The sequence below is a fragment of the Canis aureus genome, chromosome 11 (assembly GCF_053574225.1).
Source record: "Canis aureus isolate CA01 chromosome 11, VMU_Caureus_v.1.0, whole genome shotgun sequence".
Lineage (NCBI taxonomy): Eukaryota > Metazoa > Chordata > Mammalia > Carnivora > Canidae > Canis > Canis aureus.
The window spans coordinates 4,928,843-4,951,613 of record NC_135621.1 but is presented as its reverse complement, the minus strand read 5'-3'; the positions used below and the strand labels follow the sequence as shown (position 1 = coordinate 4,951,613).

Genomic DNA, 22,771 nt, shown 5'->3' with positions numbered 1-22,771 from the left:
TGTCCTGAAGAACTCCATTTGTATTTCATTTAAGTGTAAGTAGTTACACATGGCCAGTGGCTATTGTCCTGAAAAATGCAGGTCTAGACTTTTAAAGTCCTCCCATACACACTTTATCTGGCATGAGAATGTATGATACGGTGCCCAAACACGATACGCTAAGCAAAGTAAGTTAGTCAGAGAAATACAGATACCATATGATTTCACTCTTATGTGGAATTTGAGAAACAAAACAGCTAAAGCATGGGGGAAGGGCGGGAAAAATAAAATAAAATAAAACAAAATAAAATAAAATAAAATAATAAATAAAATTAATAAAAAAATAAAATAAAATAAAACAAAACAAGAGGGAGGCAAACCATACGAGACTCAAACTGAGGGTCCCTGGAGGGGAGGTGGGTGCGGGGCTGGGGTACCTGGGTGATGCTCATTAAGGTGGGCACTCGGTGTTACAGGCACCTGATGAATCCCTGAATTCTGCCCCTGAAGCTAATAATACACTGTATGTTAACTAAATTGAATTTAAATTAAAAAAACATATGGTGAGAACATGCTAGTCACCAGAGCACTGGACATCAGTGAAGCTTAAAATCATGTTAGCCTTCAAGGCCCGTGTCGTGTTATTGGTGCTTACTGAGCTGTGGCCCGCCAAGCTCCCCAGATCTACTGTCATTTTCATAAGAAGTGCTTTCACATAAACCTTTTTAAAATTGACTAAAGATTCAAAACACTGCCTTATCCCAACTTAATTTCTCTGATTGCTTCTAGTCCATCATTTTTGTACATTGAAATGTTTGAGATCGCGATTCGTCTCATAGATGAGCCATACGTATGGCACTTGATTATTCCCACCTCTGCGCATGCTCATAGAGGGGTCGATAGCACAAGGACTATACGCAGACCCAACAGCAGCCACTGGCAACTTCCTTGTCTTTTTTTTTTTTTATTTTAATTCTACTATAGTTAACATAGAGTGTTATATTAGTTTCAGGTGTATAATTCAGTGATTCAGTTCCATATTATCCAGTGTGCATGAAGATTAAGTATACTCTTAATCCCCATCATCTATCACCCGTCCCCCAACCCCCCAACACCCACCCCCCCACCCCCGCCCCAGTAACCATCAGTTCTCTAAAGTTAAGTGTCTGTTTCTTGGTTTGTCACTCTTTTTTCCCTTTGCTCATTTGTTTAGTTTCTTAAATGCCACATATGAGTGAAATTATATGGTATTTGTCTTTCTCTGACTTATTTTCCTTAGCATTATACTCTCTGGCTCCATCCATGTCATTGCAAATGACAAAATTTCATTCTATTTTATGGCTGAGTAATCTTCCACTCTGTGTGTACACACACACACACACACACACACACACACACACACACACACCCTCATCTCTTCTTTATCCATTTGTCTGTCGAAGGACCCATGGGCTGCTTCCATAATTAGGCTGTTGTAAATAATGCTGCAATAAACATAGGGGTGTGTATATCCCTTTCAGTTAGTGTTTTCATATTCTTTGGGCAAATATCCAATAGTATGATTAATTACTGGATTGTAGGATAGTTCTGTTTTTAACTTTTTGAGGAACCTCTGTGCCATTTTCCAGGGTGGCTGCATTCCCACCAACAGTGCACAAGGGTTCTTTTTTCTCCACATCCTCACCAACAGTCGTTGTTTCTTGTGTTTTTTATTTTAGTCATTCTGACAGGTGTGAGATGTTATCTTGTTGTGGTTTTGATTTGCATTCCCCTGATGATTAGTGATGTTGAGCTTCTTTTCATGTGTTTGATGGCCATCTGGATGTCTTCTTTTGAGAAATGTCTGTTCATGTCTTCTGCCCATTTTTTAATTGGATCATTTGGTTTTTTGGGTGTTGAGTTGTATAAGTTGTTAATATATTTTGGATACTAATCCTTTATTGGATATGTTGTTTGCAAATATCTCCTCCCATTTGGTAGGTCGTCTTTTAGTTGTGTTGTTTCTTTCCATGCAGAAGCTTTTTATTTTTGATGGAGCTCTAATAGTTTATTTTTACTGTTGCTTTCCTTGCCTCAGGAGGCATATCTAGAAGATGATGCTATAGCCAGTGTCAGAGAAATTACTGCCTGTGTTCTCTTCTAGGATTTGTATGGTTTCAGGTCTCACATTTAGATCTTTAATCCATTTTGAATTTATTTTTGTGTATGGTGTAAGAAAGTGGTCCAGTTTCATTCTTTTGCATGTAGCTGTCCAGTTTTCCCAATACCATTTGCTGAAGAGATTGTCATTTTTCCACTGCTTATACTTACCTCCTTTGTTGAAGATTAATTGACCTTATAATAGGGGTTTATTTCTGGGCTCTTTTCTGTTCCAGTGATCTTTGTGTCTGTTTTTGAGCCAGTACCAAACTGTTTGGATGATTATAGCTTTGTAGTATATCTTGAACTCTGGGATTGTGATACTTCCAGTTTTGATTTCTCTTTTAAGATTGCTTTGGCTATTCAGGGTCTTTGTGGTTCCATATAAACTTTAGGATTGTAAGCTCTAGTTATGCAAAAACTGCTGTTGATATTTTGATAGGGATAATATTAAACCTTGTAGATTGCTTTCAGTAGTATAGATATTTTAACAATATTTGTTTTTCCAGTCCATGAGCACGAAAAATGTCTTTCCATTTCTTTGTGCTGTCTTCAGTTTCTTTTATTAGTGTTTTGTAGTTCTCAGAGAATAGTTCTTTCACCTCTGTGGTTAAGTTTATTCCTAGATATTTCATTATTTCTGATGCAATTGTAAATAGATTTATTTTCTTAATTCTTTTTGCTGCTTCATTAGTAGTGTTTAGTAATGCATCATATGTCTGTACATTGATTTTGTATTATAGCAGCTTCCTTTAAAGGTTCGTGTCTGTGGATAAAGATAAGGGATGTAAGCATACCTGCTTGTATGATCATCACCACATTATCTGTGCCTTATTCACAAGAACAATTTAAATACGTGGTTAAATCAAGAAATTTTGTATCTGTGATGTTCCTAGTCAGTTGGTCTGTGGACCATATCAGAAAATAAAGTATCAATTTAACCTGATGTGTTCATACAGAATTAATCTTCTGTATGAGAACAATTTATTAATTTGAGGCTCAGAATAATGATGCCATGTTTTCTGGTTTGTGCAATCATCTAAAATGAAAATCCCTTATATGGGCTAATTTTTAATTAAAATACACAAATCTAAGTTGGGTGACTTTTTTTCAGTAAAAAAAAAATTACAGTAGCTCTTTTGAGGGAAGGTTTTGTGGTTTATGTTGGTTTTTAGAGAAAAGCCATTTTTATTCATTGATTGGCTTTCTATTGAAAACTTCGGATTAAGGATGGTGGACTGAATATAATGTATTCATCTCATTCTGTTCTTTCTTAAAACTCCCTTAAAATGGAAGCAAGGGCTAAAAAAAATGCACACAGACAGAAACAAAGTTGAAATAGGAAAGAAGATAGTCCAAATAAGAGATGTCGTAAAAATTTTGCAAGCAAACAAATTGTAACCGACTTAAAAGAGAGAAAATGGAGTGGATCCCAAAAGCAGCAGATTTTTTTTTTTTTTTTTTTCCCCTGCAGTTCCATTCTGAGTTCAGAAATTCAGAGCCTATAAGGGCAGGCTTTTTTTGTGGCGAGGGGTGGGGGAGTCCAATCTCTTTATTGTCTGAGTACCCTCCCTGGGACCCTCCCCACTACAAACCTACTGAAAAACTCCAAGCCTGAGAGTGTTCTGGGAGGGGAGGTAGAGTGTGGGGAAACCTGTGTGCTCTGCCCTCTGGCCAGGGCAGTACCAACAGGGAGGGCGCGTGGGGACGGGAGGCGGATCACTCCACCTGCAGAGGTTGTGGCACTGGCGGGATGTGTGGGGGAGGAGGTGCCTGCTGGTGCCAGCTCTCCTGGGACCTGCGGTGCACAGGAGGACTCCAAATGGGGGATAGGTTAAAACTCTTTTATAAGAAGCGATGAGACCTCCTGCTTTCTCCTCCATATTCATCTTCTAAAACTCAAAGCCTAGTGCCTGACATAGGCAGAAGACTAGAAGTTACCCTCTGCAGAGCTGAGGCAGTAAGTGTCTAGAATTTGAGACATAAGCCCAGCTGGGCAAGGAAGAGGTGGGGCTTGAGGGTAGCATATTCTGCAATCAGGGAAATTAAATCTCATCTGAACACTAAGGATGACACTCCCTTGTTCCAGCTGCTTTGCTTGTTAGCCCTCCCGGATATCAGCGATCATGCTGAGACCCACCAGGCTAGAGATTGGAAGATTGGAGCAATTAGACATATGGAGATCCCATCACGTGGTGGGACTCACCAGTCAACAAATCTATTCCCCACACAGCCCTCAGTAAGCTTGTGACTGTTTTTTATTAAACATGAATAGTTAGCCCAGTGATCACCAGACTTTTGTAGAAGTTTCTAGTAAGATCACTGTCTGCCGGGTGCTTGGATGGCTCAGTCGGTTAAGTATCCAACTCTTGGTTTCAGCTCATCTCATGATCTCAGAGTGGTGAAATCAGGCTCCACATTGTGCTCCACACTGGGTGTGAAGCCTGCTTAAGATTCTCTCCATCTACCCCTCCTGCCCTTCTCTCCCCATCTCAATGAATGAATGAATGTCTGAAATGAATGGGAAAAGAGAACCAGTGACAGTGGAAGAAAAAGGGAACCTCAGAACAACCTAATATGTGCAGAAAGCAAAGAGATGTGATATCCACAAAACAAATGAAGAATGGTAAATAATAATAATAAGGGATATTGAGAAAATAAGGATGAACTCTTAAAAGTTAAAAATATAACAGATGCTTTAAAAGGCAATAAAAGTGTTGGAAGAAAGCTGAAAACTTGCTCCAAAAGAAGAACCGAAAGACAAAGGGATGGAAAATGGGAGAGGAAATAATGAGAAAAAAGGAATACCAGGCTAAAGTCTAACACTTACCTAACTGGAATTCCACAGAGACGTCTGCGGGAGTAGAAGGAAGGAAATCATCAGAGATACAAAAAAAATATCCCAGAACTAAGAAACACAGGTTTCTATGTTGAAAGGCCCTACTGAGTGCCAGCAATTGAAAGACCTACTCTGTAGACATTCCTGGGCAGTTTCAGAATACCAGGAGTAAAAAGAAGCTCTGAGAGGAGGAAAAAGATAAAACACAAAACAGGGCCACCTGTAAGGGTTGACAGTGATTCTTCTTGTGTGCTGCCAGCAGCATCAGCATCACCTGGGAACTTGGTAGAAATGCAGGTTCTCAGGTTCCACCTAACCTGCTGGAAGAGAAGCCCTGCCCCCCGGTTCTGATGCCTGTCCAAGTTTGAGAAACACAAGGATCGAGAATCAGAATAGCCTCTGGCTCCCCAGTGAGTACCTCCATCAGTGCTGTGGGTTAGAGTAAAACAATGTCTTCAAAATCCCAAAGGGAGAATGACTGCTAAGCTCTGCCTACACTCAAACCATCAGTCTTATAAAGACGTTTCCAAACCTGGGGGCTGAGGGAAGCACCTCTGTGCGTGGGAAGCTAGTGGAGGATATGCCCCAGGAAAATGAGGGAGTAAACCAAGGATGAAGGCGGGCAGTCAGGCAGTGGGACTCCCAATGGAGCTGAAATCCCCCCAGAGTGAGGCCAGGTTCTGCAGGAGGCTTCATTTTCTGTGTAACGATGGCATGAAGCCTTTTTTTAAAGCAAATCTGGCCTTCTGCAGGGCTTGTCCTCCATATCCAGAATCACAGCTCCTAGACATGCATGAGATCATCCCATTCAATGCCTTCCTGCTTGACAGGTGAGAAAATCAAGGTCCGCAGAGTCAAGTAAATCAAAACACAACCAAGAAGAGAACCAAAATCCCCTTGGTAGGAACTATGATTTGAATTGCTTCATTAACAAGATCCTACTTTTAACAGATGGGCTAATGTATGGGAGGCAGTTTTACTTTTTGGGGGCCAGTAGCTGTGATGGTCATACCATTTTCTGATGTACATATGCATCTCGAACCACACTTCAAATAAATCCTTACCAGCCAGCTTGATCTAGAATTTCTGGATGAAGCACTGGTCATTTATGGCCTCAAACCCAATCATGGAATCCCGAGTTTCGGGGAACCAAAGATGAATTAGTCTTTCTACTCACAAGTAAACCACAAGGAAGGGGGGAAACACAAACTCACAGCTGAACTGTAACAATGGTCTGGCATATGAAAATCTGTATAGAAAGCCTCTGCCCCACAAAAAAAAAAAAAAAAAAAAAAAAGAATGAAAGCCTCTGCCCCAAAAGAGAGGCAGGGAAAAAATTTAAAGTCTACTAAATGAGAGTTCATTTGTATTGTACATAATTAAATTATTTCAGATTAAAATAATTATTCAGTAAGTATCTTTGGCATCTTAAGTTTTAAGGGGTTCACCCTTAAATTTCTGTTTACGGAAAGAACTAACCTTGAATTGACACACTTGGTGATCCAAAAGGGTTGTTTTCTAATGTGATGTAATGGATTTTTGACCCTTATTTGTTTTACGTTTATAACACGTATTATAATTAGCACGTATATAGGGCCCTGATTGTCGTAGAACCTTTTTATTAAAATATTACGACCATCTTCATTCATGTTCTTGATCCAAAAGACAATTCTATTTTATGGTGACATGGCTTTTTTTTATCTGAAAGAATGGGCTTTTTGCTCCTTACAGTGGCCCATTTGCTGCTTAGTATCATTAGTTCTTAATCAAGAATCTTTCTCCTTGCAGAAGTTTCCTAGCTGGCGTTATTCTTTGATGCCACGGTACCACTGGACCAGTCTGAGCATGTGTTCTTTTAATGAAACTTCTTAATTATCTTTTTAGAAAAAAGATGAGCAGAGACAGTTTATTTTTATCTGCATGGGAGAGGTTCTTTGCTTGCCAAGTCTCTCTGTTAAAAGAAGCCTAATATTATGGGGTGTTAGTTATTCTGGCCAAGGGAGTCTTCAAGGAAGCATTTTGTTGGGGGAAGAAAGCTCTTGTTGGAAATGCAAGTGACCTTTATTTGCAAAATGTAGTGTTTTCTTTAACAACTTGTAATTCTTTTATACATGGGTGCTAACGTGGTTGCTTGCAAGTTTGAATGTAGAAATCAAGTTAAAGGTAGAAATCAGTATTTCCTTGGGGCTAGGCCGACTGTCCCAAGTCAATACGGTTACTGTGCTTTATCTGTGGTTGTAGAGGATGACCACAGAGTCAGCCGATGTGAGCTGACTAACTGAACCAGACTCCAGGGCTGTGGTTGGAGTGATGCATTCTAAGAAGAGAGGGCGTTGCAACATATAAAAAAAAAATGGTTTCAACATAAACTTCACTGCACACCCCTCCTCTAAAAGGTAAATGCCACAGGCACGCAACCTTCTCTTAAATAGCCCAGATTGCACGTCTCTCTTTACACATCACAGTGGTGAAGCCTTAAGCTGCCTGTTACCTTGTGAAATAGGTAGGAGACAGTTGAACCTATGGACAGATATTTCTTATTCATCAGGAAGCTACAGTTTAATTGGCTCAGGAATTCCAGAGTGAAAAAACCTGATATTCTTGTTCCTCACAAAGAATATTTCACTCTCCTTTCAAGGCTTTGGAAATAAACTGACACCATTCATATCCACTTAAGAGTCCATGAAATTCTTCTGTGACTCTTACGCATTGTGGAGATCGCAGTGAGTCAGACGTAAAACCAGTCTTCATCTTACCCAGCGCTCGTGTCACTAACCTCATGACTTACGTTTTACGGTTATAACTTAGTTTACGGTCGGTGCAGGCGTTCAGAGGATCCGAACAAATGAACACGGTCTTGTGTATGAGAACAACACGTTTGTCCATTTTCCCAGTCATTACATTAAAATGGTCAGTAGCATCTCACACCTGAGCCAGCTGGGATCCTCGTGTGCACCCCACGCTTTAGAGGCCTTCCTGGCAGCAACACACTCATAAGTGGTAACGGAGAGTGGATGGGGACTCTCGCAAACTGAACTGGGTTCTGGTGTCCAGAGGCTATAGACCTGGAAGCCTGAACCTCTGTGTCAGGGGAGGAGAAGAGCACAGCCTGTGCTCTAGGAAACCAGATGAAGAGTTGGGGCCTCACCCCCCAAGTGGATGGCTAGGCAAAAAGTCATCATTACCCCGACACACTGTCATCAGTCCTCTGCACCTCCTCCTGGCACCTGGACACGCCTGGCCCCCACCCGTGTTCCTTCCCACTACTGCCAGAGCAAGCTTTCTCAAATGCATGTCTGATATCATCACCCCATATTGAAAATCCTTTGCCCTCCTCCTGCAGCTGATCTTGAGATAAAGTCCCAATGCCTGTGTGGTTTACCGGGCTCCACTTGACCTCCCCTCCTCCCCTCCCGGCTACCTCACTCTTGGACTTCATCTCTCCCCATTCTTGACTCATGAACCCTTGACTCCAGCCATCAAGGCCTGTTTTCATTTCCTCAAAGGGAAGCCTTGCCTTACTCGCACTCGCTTCTGCTTGGAGCACTGGCCCATCTCCTTGCCGTGGGAAGTTTTGCTGACCCCTCCCACCACTTTTTGGGAAGCTGTTCTTCCTTCTTCCACTGCCCTCTTACCACAGCGGATATCTGGTGACCCTTTCTGCCTGCCTGCCTCTTGGCCCCACTAGAATGTAAGCTCTATGAGGTCAGGGACCATATGAAGGTTGTTCCTCGTTAGATTTTCAGCACTCTCTGAGCAAATACCACCCTGAGAAAATAGTAAGCTGCATTTGCCTCTGCATTTTAAAGGTATTTGGGAAAGTGGGTTGAAAGGGGAAGTTAGCAGCAAAGTGAAACCATTATGGTTGGGCCCAAGAAGCCCAGGCTGGACTACCTGGGACTCCTCTGTTTTTCCTGTGGCCTCTTGGAAGCCTGAGGGACCATCTGTGCTCCAACAGACCAAGCCCCCAGGCCTGTGTATGTCCACAAGGGACTAATTATACTTGACCTCGGCAGTGGTTTGACCATGGAACACCTTGTACTGTCAACAAACGCAGATGACCAGCATGTTCACGGTCTTTTTGAGATGGATTTGCACAAGGTTGAAATGCCTTCCGATACTCACACTGCTTACACATTGTGACTTTTGAACAATGGAGAGATGATATTTCTGCATTAAGTCATGGAAAGAGGTATTCACGCAGTTTGTTTTGTTAAAGCATTGCACATCCTGCCAGAAATAAATATTAATCAACCGCAGCGCTTTCAGTGTGTTCATCAATTTTGGCATTTGTCCACATGTGGAGAAAAATTAAGCTGGGGTTGAATTGAATCTTTGTCTTTTAGAAGTGGCTATTTGTGACCAGCTCTATTAGAATTGTGTTTATTTTGAAGGTTTTAGGTGATTAAAAGGATTTTTCAATCTAGTTTTTAGTGGAGTTGTCTCCTGTTTTTAAAAACTCTTGCCTGATATAAAGCAAGTTTGTTTTGTTCAATCCGGTACATATCAGGTGGTTATTTGTCAGTTAGTCTGAGCGCTCATATGAAACTGGTATTTGGATTTAATTCAGTTCCATTAGAACAGAGTTAAAATTCTGTGATACAGGGCCTATTATCCTGGCAGTTGTAAGGGATTTTTGTGCAAGGAGGCAGGGCTGACAAAGAGGGCACTGTACACGCTCCGTCTGTAACTGAGCACTTTCACACTGCAATTTAGGAAGTGTGCAGTTCAGGAAATTGCTGGCTTTGGCTGGAGCATACTTTAACTGCAAGGAAAATTTTATTCGTCACTCAAGTAATTGGCAGTTTTAATACCTTGTTCATAATTACTTAATAAACAAATGAACGTATAAACCAAAGATTGTATGCCCTGTTATCCAAACCGTAGCCTTATTTGACCAATGTGATAGACACCTGTGGGTCTCCTTCTCCTTCCCACAAAAAACCAGTTTGTTCCATTTATTAAAAAAATCTATAGCCGAGCATTTTCTTTGTGTTGTTAAATGTTACGTGTGGCTGTACTAGCCTCAGACAGCCTGCGGGCCAAAGCCAGATGCAGAGTTCGATGGGAGGTAGTGACTGGGGACCGGGGAGGGCGATGGGGGAGGGGGGCGCATTTCAGGGTTCCTCTGCTGTTTGTGGGAGGACATCCTGGTAATGCAAACATTTGGGTTATGTGTTTAAGAGCGCATTGCTGTCCCCTAAAGTGTGGTTTTGTTGTACCCACACACCCTGACCCTAAGGCCCTGTGGCTTGTCTCTTGGACTAACTCCATCTCCGGGATCTAGAGATTGACTAATTGTCTCGCTTGCATTACCCTGTACCTCACAACTAGATCAAGGAGTTTATACACTGGCAAATCCAGATGTGGGAAATGGTCAAAATCAGAGGTCATGGCTGACTTGACTCTAAACAAAGTCTGTAAGACTTTATGGGAGACTGAGGGCCTTGATATTTGTTACTTGTACATAGGAGTGTAAAACCTTTTTAAAAAAAAAAAAAAAAAAACCTTACTATTATCACAGATAAGTTCAGCTCCTAAGATAGACATCACCTATGCCCGTTACCTTGTATAGGGCTGCTTCAGAATGTAGAGATTCCCTACAGTCCTTAAAAGTAAGATATGGAGAATTCTAACAATATTTTGAGAGAAGTTTTGTTTGTTGTTGTTTAAATAGAAAAGGTCCAACCTGTTTTCTGCCCTTATTATTCTTGCTGGTGAATCAGCACCTGACCTTGGCACATATTCAGGAAGTTGGTCTTCTGCTCTGGTGGATGGCAAACACGTACAGACCCCTGCGTTGTCTTCCTGGGGTGCAAGCAAGACTGGGGAGACCCTGTTTCCAAGGCATCCTTAGTGTTGGCATAGGGATGGCTCCAAGAGCCAGTGTTGATCCCACATTCGTATGAAACCAGAGGTTCAGCATTTTTGAAAGGGTGGGAAGTAGTGGCCCTTTCTGGGGGCGCATCTCCACATAAGAACTTAATTGACAAAATATAATTGATGCTGTATTCTGTGAAACAAGCCTTCGGCGACTGCTTTGGGACCCGTGTGGCCTCATTAGGTTAAAAGCTCTAGTTATCCTAATTTTACAATTACCTATAATACATATACTAGAGAAACGTTATTCTGATTAAGTGGTGTAATCTATGAACAATGCTTAGCCTCGGCTTGATGTTTGAGGTGTTCTCAGCATCATTGGGCTTCGTATATAGTCCAGGACAGAGGGGTAAAGACCTATCCCCCTACATAGAGGCGCTCCTAGTATGGCAGAGAAGACCAGCAGGGTGAGAGTGCCGTGTAGGAACTCAGCATGGGATTTTGTGAAAATATGGATGAGGTGCGTAACTCAGGGACCTTCTGAGACGGTGAGAGGCGAGGCCTGTGTGTTATGATAATGCAGAAGAGCTTAATAACCTCAAAGCGCTATAGAAATAAGTCATTGGTAGAAAGATACACCTATGAGATCTATTTCCCAAGTTTTCTCATTAAATGAGGCTTAACTGTAGACTATGTAGAAAAACAGCAGCATGTGACGTATCACGTATAGAGGTCTCCCCAGAGCCTTCGGATTGTGTCATTGTTCCGTTGATTATAAGGAGACCTTCTTTGTAAGAGGACTCTGTTTCCGTCCTGGCCTTCCTACCTGGGCATGTTGTTTTCCCCTGCCAAATGATGGTTTAAGAAGTTCAAGCTACTTGATCTAATATGACAAATAAGATGGCTTGCACATCAACTTGATTCCTGTTTTCTGGCAAGATTGTCATTTAATGCTGAATATCCCCCCTTGAAAGCTGTTGTATTGATGACCTTTTAAGAGATGTGACTTGGCCTCTTTTTTTTGTTTCTCATTTGTGGTCTAGTATAGGGCTCACCAGTGGAACTTTCAGTGATGAAATGTTCTGTATGTGCACTGACCCATATGACAGCCACCAAGCACATGTGGGTATTGAGGACCTGAAATGTGGCCACTGTGATTAAGGAACTGAAATTTGAACATTTAATTTTAATTTAAAATGCTACGTGTGGCTACCGTATTGGTCATCATGGTCTGGTGTTTAAGACTGTTAATGTTCAACTTTATTAATGTAATTAACTAGAGATTATTTAGACTGGTGTGATTTTATGTGGTATTTTTATAATACTCAAAGCCCTGGAGCGTATCTACTGGTTTAGAAGACTGTGGCAATACATTGAAACTTGCTCTTTCTTAAAGAAAAAGAGAGCTCTCTAGCATGGCTTTAAAAAAAAAAATCTGCTAAGTATTTTAAGTTCATTGTAGTATGGGTAGTCTCTCCAGGAGAAGAATTAGAAATAGATTAGGAATCAGGAAAAAGAATAGGGCACTCACACACCGGTGCCTGGAATGCCAACTCAGTGCTAGTCATTTTACATACCATTTAGTAAAAATGATAAGGAAGGACTGGTAACAAAATAACATAAAGAAAAATCAGACGGTTTAAGCGCATAGCACTTGGATAATCACAGCTGTTAAACACACCCGGAGTTATACAGGAATGTTTTTCATGCGTTCTAATATCATAATTTACTGCTTAAGATGAAACTAAAGTGACATAAGAATTGCTGTTTAACTTTTAAAAGTAGAATTCAGAGCAAACAGTTTTCCATATTTCTGAAGAACAAATTAGGAATGGAAAATATTTATCTTTCAGATTGTTGTACTATTAACCCTGTCATCTGTGCTATCTTTAAATTCCAGAGCTGGAAACAGGATTGTTGAGATATTACCTGAGCATCTGAAACAATTTCAGTCCCTCGAAACTTTGGACCTGAGCAGCAATAATATTTCAGAGCTTAAAACTCCCCTTCCTCCCCTACAACTCAAATATCTGTAAGTCAAGTCTTTATAACAGAAATATTCACCTATAATAAAAATAGCAAGTCATAATAAAAAATCAACTTTAAGATATAACAAACTCTGCTTTTTTTTTTTTTTTTTTACCTGTTGGTGGTGAATCAGCAGTGTAACTTTCTTATTGGTGTGTAATTTACTGTAAACCCAAATAATCAGTCCTTATTGTTGCACTTTTGGGTTACAAAAAATTAGATATCCTTTGTTAGAAAAAGTATATGGAGTGAAAAATGCTTCTTTAAAAAATTAAATCATTGCTCGTTCCATTAATAAATGAGTTTTTTCAAAGTTGGATAAGTATCTCTACCAAGTTTTTATACCCTTCAAATATTCCAGTCCCTCTTAGCAGTATGTGTGGATCATAGTCAGCCTTGACCTGCAGGGACCTAAAGATTCCATTTTTAAGTGTCCACTGATATAAACGATGCTTAGGTTCTCTGGAGATGATAGTGGAGACAATGTATGTGCCTTAACTTTCCAACAAGCCAGAAGGAGAAGCTCATCTTCACACTTTTAACAGGTATATCAACAGCAACCGAGTCACTTCAATGGAACCCGGGTATTTTGACAATCTGGCCAATACACTCCTGGTGTTGAAGCTGAACCGGAACCGGATCTCCGCTATCCCACCCAAGATGTTTAAACTGCCCCAGCTGCAACACCTGTAAGTAAAATGTTCTCTTAGGTGGTGTTTCCTCACCTCCTCTAAACCCATGGTGTCTGTTGCCTAAAACCCACAGTGTGACCAGAGGAGTTTAGAGGCAAGGATGTGGCTGTCATCCCGCTGGGAACTGGAATGGTTAGAGTTTCTGAATTGGACGGAACCTTCACAGTCACCTAGCGCAAACTCCTGCCTGACGGGGCAGGTTCAGGTCTTACCAAAGGAATGAACAGTGTCATCATCGAACAACCTCCATACAAAGGCATCATTGTGGCACTGGCCAAATATGGGGACTCCCAACAGCTGTGGTTTATGAAAATAATACCAACAACTCCAGGAGGCTCTGATAGCTTAAGTGGCTGCAGAGAGCTGTCTCGTTAATAGTGGTGGAATGATCTGTGAACAGGCTCCTACAATTTGGTGGTTTTCAACCTCGGCTGCACATTATAGACACTGGGGAGCTTTTAAAAATCCCAATGTCCAGGCCACACCCCAGACCAATTATATTAGAACCTCTGGGGGTAAGATCCAGGCTATGGTAATTTTTAACCCCCCCCCCCCCCCCGCCCCAGGTGACTCCAGTGTGCAACCAAGGTTGCAAATGACTGCCTTAAAGAGGAAGCGTTAAACGTAAAAAAGAATCGTCAAAGAGAGGGCAACTTTTGTAAGCAGGGTAAGCTTGACGGCCCTGCCCCTGAACAGACCTCATGTTTTAACATAATATTTAATATTCTCACTCTGGACAATTTAAAAACAAATATACTGAGTAGATAAGTGTTTTAGACATTAAAGTGTAGTCTAATTTCAATATTTCATTATTCTGAAAACCCGTCACACGTCTCAGAAGGAAATTCACTCCCTGCTAATAAATCAAAATTCTCCTCAATAAAAATGTTTAGAAACTAAAAACATTCTGTGTAATTTAACACCGGCTGGTTTCACTATATTGTAGTAATGTCACATTTTATTACTACCTCCAGAATTTGTCATTTAAGCTGGTTTAACTGTTCTGTCCAATGCAGTGAACTGAACCGAAACAAGATTAAAAACGTAGATGGGCTCACATTCCAAGGGCTTGGTGCTCTGAAGTCTCTGAAAATGCAAAGAAATGGAGTAACAAAACTTATGGATGGCGCTTTTTGGGGGCTGAGCAACATGGAAGTCTTGTAAGTGTAGCTTACCACAACTCCTGCTTTGGTGATGCGATCATGGTGTGCTCGGTGAGCATGCAGCAGCTTTATTTGAAATCCTATGTGAAAATGTCATAAGTTACAATCTTATAATGTAATACTCAGTTTTGTCTCCAGTAACATGCCTGAGACCCTACAGCCACATGGTAATTTTGCTGATGTCTTTATATAACAAAAGCCAAACATCTTGTAACAATAGGAGTATGTACTAGCTTGTAATCATACGTCTCCTTTGAAGAGACTAGATAATGAACTTTCAATCCTGCTTTTGAATCTTACTGTGAATGTAGGCAGCTGGACCATAACAACCTAACAGAGATCACCAAAGGCTGGCTTTACGGCTTGCTGATGCTGCAGGAGCTTCATCTCAGCCAAAACGCCATCAACAGGATCAGCCCTGATGCCTGGGAGTTTTGCCAGAAACTCAGCGAGCTGTGAGTTGCCTTTCATTCTCCTCAGGTTCGAGAGCAGGGATCATGCCAGCGCATGAGCTGCTTACCACTGATCTGTGAAATGCTCATAACAAAGTTTCCAAGGTGACAGCTTTTTTCACATGCAACCCGGTCCTATTTTTGTTGGGATAAGTTGAAGCCGGCTCTGCCGTTTGAGTTCTAGGCCACATGGGCTAGATCCGTGGTGGTTATTTTCAAATAAAGAGAATTTTTTTTAATTGCCAGGATTAGCAATAATGTTTACCCGAGCATTATTAAGAAGGCAGAGTGTTAAAGTAAGGATTATCGTGGTTACGTATGTTACCCGTTGTTTGGAAACACATCCTTGTTTTGAATTGGAAAATAAAAGCTGTTATTTGGTTTTTGTTCTTTTTGTTGTTTTTTTTGTGTGTGTTGTTTTTTTTTGTTTTTGTTTTTGTTTTTGTTTTAAACAGGGACCTAACTTTCAATCACTTATCGAGGCTGGATGATTCAAGCTTCCTGGGCCTAAGCTTACTAAATACCCTGCACATTGGGAATAACAAAGTTAGCTACATTGCTGATTGTGCCTTCCGGGGGCTTTCCAGTTTAAAGACTCTGTAAGTTACACATTTTGCTCTCTGTACACGAACCTAATTGGTTCCTAAATGTGCCCACTTTTCTCCAAGCAGATTTCCTTTGTTGTGAAGGAAATGTGTACAGCCTCAGAAATAGTGTCTTAATCTTTCCCAGATCAGTTTGATTAAAATCAGTCCATTTTATCCATATGTGTTTCTTAGGGGGATTAAAAAGGACAATGATCAGATTGGTTTGGTGATTACACTTAGCCTTCTCGGGATCTCCAGGAAGTTGGCAACTGCTCGAAAGGGAAGCGATTTTAAATCCACTGATTTTTTTCTTTATAAAAATGCAGATTAGAAATTACCCGGAGCAAAAAGATAGATACCAAGGGCAGGGAAGGAAGATGCCTGTTAGTCAGACCAGGTGTATCCAGACCTGATCTCTGTCCCAAGAGAAAGAAGAGAGAGTTGGATGAATTGACCCTTGAAAAATCTCTGAAATGTTTGTTTTAACATTGTGCAATGGGCTTTTGGTTTTTGCCTGTCAGAAACTTTTGCTCTGTTCACTATTTGAAGCATTACATAATTGAAAGACATGCTGTGTGCTTCGGCCAACTCCGACTGGTGTGGTTGGAGCAGGCGTGTTAGAGTTTTGTTTTTTTCCTAAGATTTGATTTATTTATTCACGAGAGACACAGAGAGAGAGAGAGAGAGAGAGGGGCAGAGACACAGGCAGAGGGAGAAGCAGGCTCCCTGCAGGGAGCCCGACATGGGACTCGATCCCGGGACCCCAGGATCACACCCTGGGCCAAAGGCAGGCAACAAACCACTGAGCCACCCAGGCGTCCCGGGGTATTAGAGTTTAGTGTATGTTTCAGACTGTTCATGCCTTTCAGAATTTAGTCCTGTTGATAGAGGAATTAATAGAACACAATCAACTGTCCTGATTTTGGGCAAAAACTTAAAGTGTTGTTGAGGGAGGAGGCCAGGCTGTAAGGGATGCATGGGGGAGGGAAAGAATTTTCTATTGTTTTGAAAGGGGTGGAGATGATGTGGGGGATTATGAGGAATTTATTACGAATTACATGCCACCTGGGTGGTGATCTTATTAGCTTTCTGAGCATATCTCTGAAGAGAACGCTTCTGTCTTTTGTTAAGTACTTGGTACCAGTTTCGGTAACATTTCTTTTTTTTTATAATCAGGGATCTGAAGAACAATGAAATTTCCTGGACTATTGAAGACATGAACGGTGCTTTCTCTGGGCTGGACAAACTGAGACGGCTGTGAGTAGGATCTGCTCCATGGTTGCCTCACTCTCTGACCTCTACTCCGTGAAGTCCACTCTGAGATTTGAGAGAATTCAGGACTAGAGGCTCAATCTGGTTGCTTCCCTTGGTCATTTCCCCAAATGAATATTGTTCTACAAGATGGGTATTAATTAGCTTTTCTTCCTTGGTATGGTGGTTTTATTCAACACTTCGGTGAGTGTTTTATTCAACATTTGGTGAGTCGTATGTACTTATGTTAATATCTAGACAAAAATTTTTAAATTGTTCTGAGTGCTTAGAATCTTGGGATTACCATTGTAAAAGTACATTTCCTAATTTCACCATTTTGAAACTTTCAGTGTTGCATCCTGCTCACAGGGATTTTTAAGTGACATGATCCAGAGTCTGCTGGTGACACTGCAGTAGGTTCCAAGCAGTACAGGAGAAAAAAAAAAAAAAACTTGCTTCTGTTCAGCCTTAAAGTGGCCTTGTAGATGCCCAAAGTCTGTGTTTTAAATTTTCAAGCTGAGTTCCATATAACCCTAAACTTTCAAGGATGATGAAAGTGTCCATGGGGAGGAAGGGAAAGGAGAAGATCTGAACTATTATTGTTGCACTAATTACAGTTCTAAGACCATTTACTTGGAAGTTTCTACCTCTTCCTAAGAGGACTTTGAAAATCACAGCTTCAGTAACCACCAGAGTAGCTTATTGAATACCTGTATTGGCTGGGTTTCTGTTGAATGCTTTGAGACCATGCTGACCTGTATCACTGAACAAGATGGCATGAATACATTTTTACATATTGTTTAATTGAAGAAAATAGAATCATCCACAGTGACTTTAAAAGCAATTCTTTTCATGAGAATTCCACCTCCAAATGACTTTAACTGTTCCAATGTAACTTTTTCCTTCCCCCCCCCAGAATACTCCAGGGAAACCGGATCCGATCTATTACCAAAAAGGCCTTTACTGGTTTGGACGCATTAGAACATCTGTGAGTGACTGGAATTTAATTACCCTAAAAGAGTCTGGGATGGTTATCTACTTATGTGCCATGAGAGATAAACTAGAATGTAGATTTGTTGGCATCCTCTCCATACCATGAAGTATATTTTCATACCCGCTTATCCTCTACCTACCTGTTTATCTACCTGCCTGTATCTGTATGGAAGTAAATAGGTAAACATTTTCCTTTGCATTTGAGGACATCACTACACATTATTGGGTTTTCTTTGCGTTATTTTTCTCAAGTAGTGACACATTTAATTTTTTAAAAAACCTGCCATTTATTGTGCACTTACTATACATCAGGAATTATGGCAGGTATTTATGTACAGCCTCATTTAATCCTTGTAAGAAAACTAGTCAATAGCTTCTGTTACCTTTATTTTTAAGTAAAGAAGTGAAGGTGCTGGGTGTCCATTGATTCCATTGACTTGCATTTTATTTTTTAATTTTATTTATTTATTTTTAAAATATTTTATTTATTTATTAATGAGAGACACACACACAGAGAGGCAGAGACACAGGCAGAGGGAGAAGCAGGCTCCATGCAGGGAGCCCGATGCAGGACTCGATCCCAAGATCCCGGGATCACACCCCTGGGCCGAAGGCAGATGCTCAACCACTGAGCCACCCAGGCGCCCCTGACTTGCATTTTAAAGATTAAAAAAGACAATTCTCCGTGGTCCTCAGGAGTGACATTAGGAGAGTAGTAGCACTGCTTTGAGACTGATTAGTTTGTCATTGCTGCCATTGCGTTATAAATCACACACCTGTTTTTCCATCTTTGTTCTTTCTCTTATTCAGTTTTGCTACCAACCCATCGGGTCGCAATTGACAGAGGCAAGACTCAAGCCACGGCTGCCTCTGCCACAAGTATCCTTGTGCCACACTAGCTCCTGTCCCCACAGTCTCTGTGCCATCCCCTCTTAGTAACTCCTGGCACATATTTTTCAAATGACATTTAGGGATGCCGATCTTTCCAGCCACTAGAAGTGCAAGCTAGACAGTCCTGATAGGAGGCAAAACCTGCAAAACCTGCACTGAGGCAACCAGCTTCTTACAATCATGCGTACGTCTTACACATGTGTGTGGCAAGAGTACAAAGTCAGAGAAAATATCTCCACCCTGACTATTAGAGAATGTTTATAGCCAAAAGCTTTAATATCCATTAACTTGGACAAAAGAAGTTCAAGGCTTGAATGCACATTGAGTACCAGGAGAGAAGATTTCGCCGTTGTGTGCGACCACCTTGCTGTCTTCTGACTCACTTATTAGTTTGAGGGAGGCCTGGATTGCCAGCCACGCTGACAGAGCAGTTCAGGCCGGAGTCGGATGATTCTGCAAAGCAGAATTTGGAAGGGCGGACCAGTGTTGCTGGACTTCTTGAAACAAATTATTTTCAAAGGGAAACTAGCCAAAGGGTTTGTCATCTGACCCATTCCATTTCTGGGAAAGTGGAATTAGTGGATCAGTGGAGTATTAACCTCTGCTTAGTTTCCTAAGCCTTCTTGACTCTCCCAGCCTCTTTCTCTGCCCACATTCGGTACCTTCACTCTGTCCTCTGTTGCCCCCATCTCATTCAGAATCCTTTTTTGTATACCCTGACCCTGGAAAGGAAAACACAGTAGTAATCATTGTGGAGAGTGCTTTAACTCAAACCGCTCACAAGTACTAATTAAAAATAAAGTCAGCCTAGAATATTCTCCGGTTTTTTAAATGCCCTGCCTGAAGTGTGTTTTAGCAAGTACATCTTGTCTGAACATCTTATTGTCTCCACTGGTGAGTTGTGTGGAGCAGAATGAGCTACTGACCAAGAGCATAGGTTTTGAAACTGAAAATAATGGAGTCCACCTTTTATCTGCCCCTTTCCTGGTAAACAGAGTAAAACCATCTTCTTTTGGGTTGCTGTGAGGAATAAATGTAATACTATGTCAATGTAAATCCTTTAACCCAGTGCATGTCCTAGAAAGTATTTTATACACGAGAGTTTTTTTTTAAAGCATAACTATGAGAAATTTTACTTGTGTATTTAAAAGTTACTATTGCAAATTGAACACCAATAAAAAATACATTTATAAAAAAAATTTAAAAAAATTAAAGTTACTATTGGTTACTAATTTGAATATTGAAAACACAGTAAAACAGTACAGCAGAACAAACCATAAAACTACAAAAAAAAAAAAAAAGAAAGAATACAGCAAAACAGCTTAAATCCTCATGAGTCAAATAACCTGTACGTGATGATATAAAACAGGTCTTTTTTTACTATGACAGAACCGGCCTCTGATACAAATACTATTGTTCTTTGGTCCAGACTTCCCTAATGGGTTCTTTTTGGAGTTGCCAGGTCGGTGCATTTCAGCACATGGAGTAGTTTGGTGAATGGGGGGTTGGGGGGACACATACGGGTTCAGCTTCTGCAGGAGGCCTACGGTGACCATGATTTGCTCTAATGTGTTCAATTTGGTTGTTTTCAGAGATCTGAGTGACAACGCAATCATGTCATTACAAGGCAATGCATTTTCACAAATGAAGAAGCTTCAGCAACTGTAAGCTTTCCTTTCCTTTCCAAGAGTTTCAAATAAAACACGGTGTCAGAGGAGCTGTCCTGGGGCATGTCCCACGTAGATCACGTGTCTATAAAAAGCATCTAGCATGTTCTCAGCATACTTTTTATACTAGGAAGCAAAGGGACTTGGTGATTTGTTCCCTTTGTTGAGAAGAGGAGTATCTTTTGGTTTCTGTTACGAATTTGCAGTTTAAATCTGTGGGACCTAATGCAGTGCAAGGCCCAGCATAGTAGCGGGTCTTGAGGAGTGAGGTGTTTTCAGGACATCAGCGGCTCTCCCTCAGGAGGTAGCAGGAACAACACCACGGTGCTAGCACATCTCTTACATTTTAAGATGAACTAGAGAATACTTATTGCATGGGGTGTGTATATTTTGTTTCTGCATTCATTGCTTTGTTAATATTTACTTGAGTTAGTTTACTCGTAGAATCTGCATTTCATATAAAACAAATTGAACATAATTACTCTCCTCAGGCATTTAAATACATCAAGCCTTTTGTGCGATTGCCAACTAAAATGGCTCCCACAGTGGGTGGCGGAAAACAACTTTCAGAGCTTTGTAAATGCCAGTTGCGCCCATCCTCAGCTGCTAAAAGGAAGAAGTATTTTTGCTGTTAGCCCAGATGGCTTTGTGTGTGGTGAGTGTAACTGTTGCCTCTGCCTTCATTTTTCTTTTTTCCCCTCCAATGAGTGGTCTTGCATAAGCTTCTGTTCTCTTAATGAAGCTTTTATTTCTGCTGAGGTAGATGAAAATGGATCTCTAGCATGCTGATGATTTTAATGTCACAGAGGAGAAGGAGTTTCCTAAAATGTCTGTGTTTTGACACCAGGGTGGTTTGGTGGAACAAGAAGGACGTTGGATCTTGGGAGAACTGATGGGCATTCGCGGCCCTCCCAACTTCCCTAAATCTCAGTGTCTGCGTCTATGGGAAGGGAAGTCTGCAGACCGCCCTCCCCAATTTCAGGCTTGTTGAGAGGCTGAACTACCCCTGTGTAAATGCTGTGTGTTGGGGTAGAAAGAGAAAATTATGAGCTAAAAATTGTGCTCCTGCTGGGTAAAGCATTACAAGTACTGGAAAGTTTGAATGGATTGCAAATCAATGTAAGGTCCATTGTTTTAGCGTCTAAGAATCTCAGCGCTAGAAATCCCAAACCTCACATACCGAGTCAGCAGATCCAGGTCAAAACCCCAGGTTTTCTTCTCCCTGGTGCAGGCTACTGTCTGCCGCACTACCCTGCTGTTTACTACGCACTGCCATGGAGACCTGGGTAAAGATAAATGTGCAGATAGAACACGAAATCAAAGTTTGCTTTAACTTCAGCATATGTTTTAAGATATTACAGAACCCGATTTTACACTGGCCTTTAAAAATTTATTTGAAACTGCTTTGCCTGTGATTGTTTAGTCAAGTACAAGAAAAATATATTTTTTTAGGTTGCAGCATTAAACGGTGCCAACGGTTTCTGGAAATAAAACGTCTGATGTAGCTTTTGGATCTAAATAAGCTTTTGGCATTCACTTAGAAGGGCCCGAGCCATGCCTTTCCCATGGTGCTTATTTCGCAGTTCTCTAGTCCCAAGATAAGAACTCCGTTATTTTGAGACGTGTGTATGGTATCCGTAGATTTTTCTTTCAGTCCCTCCGTTGTGAATCTTAAACATTGATTTACCAGATGAGAACTTTAGAACAGTCGTACGGAAGAAGAAACCGTCTTGATGACAATGTGATATTGGAAGTGAGCAGCGTCGGGGTCACCAGAGCATTCCCAAGCCCCATTCACCCACACACGTGCATGCTCACACCAAACACATGCATGTATGCACTCGGACGATTTTTTTCCAGAGCACCCAGAAACTATCTTTTGGTAGATCTGAGCTGTTTCCTTTCTGGGTTTAGAGCATCTCCAAGAAACTGCAGTTCAAAAAAGGTGACTTTTCCAAAAAGTAACAGAGAACTAAAAATAACCATTTGGAATGAAAGAGTTGTCCAGCTCTAATTACCATGTAGCGCTGACAGTGTAGCATAGCGGCCTGATTGATTGTCTACCCTCAACCCCAGGCGGAAGCCAGGGTCTCACAGGGACTTTGAGAGATGGTTTTTCTTTTGCTACAGGATTATTTGTTTCAACTCTATCTAAAAATTACTGCTCTTTAAGACAGGTTCTGTTTTTGGTAAATGAGGTGTTAATTGCTGTCTTTAGTGATATTGATTTCTTAATTTTGCTGCTGCTTATTCGTGGATAATGTGGGAAA

At 41.0% G+C, this 22,771-nt stretch overlaps 1 protein-coding gene and 1 long non-coding RNA gene across 3 annotated transcripts in view; one reads left to right on the top strand and one right to left on the bottom strand.

Moving 5' to 3' along the window:
- The window catches only part of LRIG3 (leucine rich repeats and immunoglobulin like domains 3), a 49,110-nt gene that overhangs the window by 15,687 nt on the left and 10,652 nt on the right, over window positions 1-22,771 (top strand). For both annotated transcript variants that reach the window (XM_077913612.1, XM_077913610.1), the window contains exons 4-12: window positions 12,678-12,809; window positions 13,351-13,494; window positions 14,514-14,657; window positions 14,972-15,115; window positions 15,568-15,711; window positions 16,876-16,956; window positions 17,867-17,938; window positions 20,427-20,498; window positions 20,993-21,156. In XM_077913612.1, coding sequence (XP_077769738.1) covers window positions 12,678-12,809; window positions 13,351-13,494; window positions 14,514-14,657; window positions 14,972-15,115; window positions 15,568-15,711; window positions 16,876-16,956; window positions 17,867-17,938; window positions 20,427-20,498; window positions 20,993-21,156 — 1,097 coding nt within the window. The remainder of the gene's footprint in view (window positions 1-12,677; window positions 12,810-13,350; window positions 13,495-14,513; window positions 14,658-14,971; window positions 15,116-15,567; window positions 15,712-16,875; window positions 16,957-17,866; window positions 17,939-20,426; window positions 20,499-20,992; window positions 21,157-22,771) is intronic.
- LOC144323300 (uncharacterized) overlaps window positions 18,851-22,771 on the bottom strand; it is a 61,895-nt gene continuing 57,974 nt past the window's right edge. The window contains exons 3-4 of the long non-coding RNA XR_013388713.1: window positions 21,682-21,783; window positions 18,851-19,556 (exon numbers count right to left, since the gene is read on the bottom strand). This is a non-coding gene — a long non-coding RNA (uncharacterized LOC144323300). The remainder of the gene's footprint in view (window positions 19,557-21,681; window positions 21,784-22,771) is intronic.